This window comes from Crocodylus porosus, unplaced genomic scaffold (assembly GCF_001723895.1).
Source record: "Crocodylus porosus isolate Cpor-Errol unplaced genomic scaffold, CroPor_comp1, whole genome shotgun sequence".
NCBI classification, from domain to species: domain Eukaryota; kingdom Metazoa; phylum Chordata; order Crocodylia; family Crocodylidae; genus Crocodylus; species Crocodylus porosus.
This window is the reverse complement of record NW_017728943.1, coordinates 114,585,540-114,591,539: the sequence shown is the minus strand read 5'-3', so window position 1 is coordinate 114,591,539 and position 6,000 is coordinate 114,585,540. Positions and strand designations below refer to the sequence as shown.

Here is a 6,000-nt window from a genome sequence, read left to right as displayed (position 1 = left end):
CCAGTATTCTTTCCTGCCATGGCAGGGGGTCGGACTAGATGATCTACTCAGGTCCCTTCCGACCCTAGAAACTACGAAACTATGAAACTTTTTTTTAAATTGCATAACAAACTTTTTATTTATATTAAAAATCCTATGTCAGTGAATAATATCTTTGCAGATTCAAATACTTATTTAGGAAAGCTAGTTTGTTTTTTATTCAACTTACATGCCATCCTTCCTGATAAAAGCTCAGGGTAGTTCACAGTAAGAGGATGGAATAACTTATAAAGCAGGAGTGATATGAGAACAAAAATTAAAAGGGAACTAGAATATTCCTGTAAAAACAGTGCCCCCCAAACAATATTGCAATTTAATTTTGTTTGCTAAATGCCTGCCCAAATAGGAAAGTCTTTCACTGTGTCATGTTTCTGCTTGATAGATGACCAGTCCTGAGAGTACCCAATACAGGGCCCTTTCCCCAACTCTCCTGCCACATCTTGATGTTATTGGAAATTCTAGGGAAGTGTCCAGTGCTTTGCATATGCTTCCACTTAGGGTATTCATGGTTTGGCAGTGGTTGATGTTGGGGCTTTGCTTCCCCAACACCCGGTCCACACGCCAACTGTTGATGTTGAGATGCGATCTTTCCACAGCTGTTTTGGTCTTCTTCGCTCTTGTCAGTGGTCAGCAATGGGTACCACATCTCGGTGGGGTTCAACCAGCATACATCTACGTTAGCATGGATTTTCTCCAGTCCCTTGCCTATACCTTGCTCTCAAAGTGTTATATCTTGAGCTGGCCCCAGGTCTCAGAGCCAGGGACCCTTGGATTCTACGGGTCTCCTCAAGAACACAAATCCAATACCAAAAAAATAAGGAAGGAAAAGAAGCATCCTCTCTGGAGGAATGTTTTCACTGAATGGGCTATAATATTATCTCTAGATGGCCCCTGAGCAGCGCTGGAGCGTTTGTAACTGCCCTTACTTGTTGGGGTTTTCCTGCCCTGTCCTAACCAGACCCCTGTGGTCCGAGAGCTCTGCTGCCTCAGTGCGCTGAGACCTTGACTGCCCTGGCCTCAGTCAGCTTGGAGGCAGTCTCCTCTCCCTCTCCCTCTCCTGCAGCACTGTTGTGCTTTTTAAATCCCCCGCAGTGCTGCCTGTGTCTGACATCATCAGCTGACTGCCACCTATATTGATTGACAGGGAGCTAATTAACCAGCATGGCAGTGCCTTACATTGCTCCAGCTCCAGCACTCCCTGCCAGTAAGTTTTCTCTCTTTTTCTGGGCTCTCTGCCCAGCCTGTTCGGGGTCAGGTGGGGTTTCCAGAGTACTGGAGGACTGTGCGTGGCCCCTGCCATCACATATTGCTTCTAAAAGATGCCCAGGTTTGACCTCTGGAGGGCCTCAAGTGGAGGGAGTTCCAGAACTGAGGAGTGACTGGTGATGATGACCTCCCCTCCATTTTCACCAACTGGACTTGGTGTGCTGATGGCCCTTGCAGGAGGTTGCTAATTGCTGACCTTGCAGTAATTGCAGTCAGGTGTATATATATATTATGGTGTGGTCTTCAGTTGCATGCGTTATTATTTCCGCCTCACTAATGCATTCAAGTATATAGGATGGAAGGTACTTGCTGAGTTGTATTTTTGTGTTTCATTTTGTACTTGTCATTGAATATATGGCCTGAAGCCTTGTTTACTGCACATTAGTAATTCCTTCTTTAGAGCAAGTTTGAATAATTTCTTCATTGGATTTTCTGTGATGTTTGACATTGTTATTCAAGTGCATCAATGACTAATTTTTGGAACGCCCCCTGAGACAGAACGGGTATTATTCCTACTTTGCATATAGCTAACTCTGGCATACAGAAGCTAAGATAAAATGTATGCAGTAATTTTGGATGTCCAGGTTGAGGTGTCTGTTGCCTGATTTTACCGAACACTTGGTGTTTGTTATGCCACTCTTTATGTCCTAAGCAGTTCCCGTTAAGTTCAGTTGGAGCTGTGAGCACTCAACACCGTGGCAAATCAAACCCCCAGGGTTTCACGTCAGGCATCCAGAAAAGGAATACCATGCTGTTGGTGACTTTTGGAAACTTTTTATTGTGTGACCCTCAATCCCCAGAGAAGGTTTATCCTCTGAACTGAATTTAGGCCAAGGTCCTATGAAAAAAATGGTATGAGAGACTATCAGAAGACATTCTTAAGGGGGCTGAATCAAAGTTCCACAGGTAAACTAAATTCTGGGAACTCCAGCTTTTGAAAGGTGATTTTGTAATCTTAACATTCTTCATTTCTTGGTGTGGGTGATAAAACTTAATAGCTTTAATAATGTAAGCAGGGAAGTATCTTTTGTGGACTCCTTGGGTTTTTATAGATGTGCTTTGGGGGGGTGGAGTGTGTGTGTGGGGGGGCACTTTAATTATTGCAGCTCCAAGAGCCGTGGTAATTAAAAGCGCCTGGAGCGTGACGTCTATCAGCACCCCGTCCTGAAAAACGGCGTGGGGTGCTTTGAAATAAACCTCATCAAACAAGCTTTAGTTGTTTGTTTTTCAGTGCAGGGACACTGATACGTGTGACGCTGTAGTCTGCTGGAGCACAGTAATTACCATTCTCTAGCAGACTCAATTAATCGAGTCTGCTCTGATGTGCTGTAATTATGGTGCATTGGAACAGCCTCCCTGCATGTGTAGAGGAGCCCATTGACACCCAGTTGATTTATCGCCAGGTTTGGAACTTCCAGCTCTACTGGGCAGACATATGTAGTTTTTCTTAAGGGTATTAAGTGATAGTTTTCGTAGGTTGTTCTCCTCTAAATGGACCAGTCAGTGAATGGTGTTGCTATGCACATTTTGCCATTAAGTTGCACAGCCCCTTCCCAACTGCAGAAGACTGCGGGGGACTTGGAAGTTTCAAATTCTCTTGCAGAAGGAAATGTTCTTTCATGAGCGGGGACATTCACTTCTTCCAAAAGAAACCCAAAGCCATCTTCTCCAGCCTTTCTTGTCTACCTCCTCCCCAGCCTCTTGTCCCCAGCTGCCTTCCCATTCAGTCATTCACCAGTGTCTTTCTGTTTGGTTGAGTCTCTGTCTTCATCCTTTCCAGCCCATCCCTATGTTTCCCACATAGTACCCTGTCAACCTAATTTCCCAGCTTCAAATCATGGAGTGCTACTCAGCAAAGTGATTTTAGGCATTTTTAACGTGAACATAAAAAAAAAATCTTTTTCTCTGACCTTGTTCTGAGAGATGGCTGAATTGCTCTTGCCCACATTTCAAGTGTCATACAGATACCTCAAGCTGATACCTACCTTGAAAAAACTTGGACCAAATGGTTAGTTTGGCAAAGTTATATGCTACTAAAAATAGCCTATCTTTTTGAAAGTGTCAGGTGACTTGAACTGTAGAATGTATTTGATACTATGTAGCAGAAAATGTTAAACTTGAAATTTACTAGCAATTGAAATGAATTTAGATATGAATGCTGTCTCATGGGTTTAAACACAAAAATGGCATTCTATTAGAAAAGAGGATCATGATAAAAATGTTTTGAGTTAGGAAATACTGTAATGAAATAAACTACAGGAATGTTAAGTCTAGTTGATGTAGAGTAATGATTTAGGAGGAGGAAATCACAGAAAATGCTAAGTTGGGAAGTGTTGCAAACATTATGAGAATATGAAAATAATTTCTGGCTTAAAGAGAAGAAAAGGTGCACTACTCGGTGACATGCAGTGAGAAAAGATACAGAGTAATAATGTAGCAAAAATAATTTAAAATATCCAATATTAAAATCAAAGGAGAAATTTGGTGAAAGCAGCTTGGGAGTAATAGTGAATTAATAATTAGTGAAGAGCTTGCAATTTAATATGGTAGCAAAAAATGCCAGTGTGCTTTTTGAAATGAATAGAGATGTCATGTCCAAGGAGGTAGTACTTCCCATGTACACACATAGCTGTGAGATGATCCTACATAAAATGCTTCATTTAGTACCTTCTGACTATAAATATATTGCCGAGTGGGAAGCATCTGCTCTACAGAAATTTGAAGGGTGTAAAGAAGGAGAAAAAATGTATGTGTATTGCAAGAACATAAATCACAGGAGAAATCAGGAAAAATAGACGTCCATGGAAAGACAGTGGCAGAACTCTCTATTAGGGCAGACAGTAATATGTAAAATGGAGTAATGAAAGATATAGGACGTTTCAAAAATATAGACTGGCAAAACTTTAGAAGAACTGTCTTTTACTTGGAGGGAAAAGAATTGGGATCAAGTAATGGTTTTTCCTTTTTCTAATTTTCAAATTCCAAGAAAACTCTGCTTTTTCTATTTTTTCCACATGCTGTATGCCCCCAAATAAAACACACCTTGTTTTGGGAAGGCAGAATGAAGAAAAAGAAAGAGATTATTACAGAGCCTTCCCTGTTGGAGCATGGGCTCACCATGGCTGAATGCTCCCAGCTACATGCAGGAGTGCCAGAGTCCACTTCTCAGAACCACTCACCCTTTCCTTGCAGCTGCACAGCTAGAGATATAACCCTATCACAGCTGCCGCTGAATTGGCTGCTCTGTCAAAAGCTGCAGGCAGAGGGTGAGATGATGAGGAATGAATGCCATCCCTCCTGCATGGGATGGGGAAGGGAGCACAGCCCCTGGCAGCTGTTCTAGAGTCCCTGTGCCTACATTCTGGCACAGAAATTACCTTTCTTGCTTAAAACTTCCACCCCAGTTTTGGATGGCAGTTTTTTGGGAAAGGGGTGTATGCATGTAAATATGGTAGTTAAGATAATACTGTGGTGGGTTCCCACCCCCAACTTTTAAGCATAACATTAATGTGTACTTGTGTTCCTGCACATGCACATTAGAAGGAAAAATAATTGAACAGGTGCTAACAGAGCCCTACTCATCAGTGTATTATATTGATCTGATTTAGTAGGTCCTTAGCTGTAAAAGATGAAGGTGGTATGTCGCATAGTGGTTGAAACCAGTTAGGAAGTTTTGAGGTGCCAAAAAAATTAATAAAAAACCCTAAGACATTCCAGTACTAGATTTCCTGAGATCTGTCAGGGAAGCAAATAAGCTTGCATGTGAAATGTAGCTTATGACTTGCCTTATGATCTGGAAGCTTGTTAATGCACATGATTTCAGTGGAAGTGCTCTGAAATGCAACGTCTCATACTTGATAACATTTGGCATCTTTTTCCCCGTTTCTATATTCCTTTTAATTAAAAAGCTAGCCACTTTCTTCAGGTTAAAAGGTTTGCACAGGACTTATATATTTATACTTACATAAAGTCATTTAGCTGGAAAAAATACTTTTTTAAAGTTAGAGTTGTTGATTATAGCGTAGTTAATTTTTTTGTAAGTTTAGATTTTCAAATCATTATCAGACTTAGGTTGCTTATGTAGATAAAAGAAATTTAGATGCCATTTTTCTCCCTCTTTATTTGCACCAAGCGTTTCATATCTTTTATTGCAGTCCTCCATAGGCTTTTTCCTCCAAACTCTTTTCCAGTTAATGTGAGAATTGGAATATTCTGTTTTTACAGCCCTTATGTTTCACTGTATTTTATATGTGGACTCATTGTTCTGTGTGTTCAAAAAAAAGGGTTGTTTTTACTGAATGATTGCAGATATAATCCGCCCTTAATATGTATGGCTCTTATAACTTCTTCCATCAGCATGTTTAAAACTGTTGTTTGCTTGTGTTTTAATAACAGGGCAGCCCAATGGATCCCATGGTAATGAAGAGACCTCAGTTATATGGAATGGGCAATAACCCTCATTCTCAGACACAGCAAAGCAGTCCATACCCGGGGCAGTCATACGGCCCTCCAGGTCCGCAGCGATATCCAATGGCAATGCAGGGACGGACCCCAGCAGCCATGGGTGGAATGCAGTATCCACAGCAACAGGTATGTAGAGGATTTTTCTGTGTTGCTTTGGTTTCCCGTCTTTTCCTCTCCTCCTCTGCCATTCTGGTTAATGTACAGGCTACAAGAAAATTGTCAGAACAAATT

The 6,000-nt window shown here is 41.4% G+C and overlaps 1 protein-coding gene across 1 annotated transcript in view; it reads left to right on the top strand.

Moving 5' to 3' along the window:
- Positions 1 to 6,000, top strand: part of ARID1B (AT-rich interaction domain 1B) — a 447,671-nt gene that overhangs the window by 38,324 nt on the left and 403,347 nt on the right. The window contains exon 2 of the mRNA XM_019548627.1: positions 5,701 to 5,895. Coding sequence (XP_019404172.1) covers positions 5,701 to 5,895 — 195 coding nt within the window. The remainder of the gene's footprint in view (positions 1 to 5,700; positions 5,896 to 6,000) is intronic.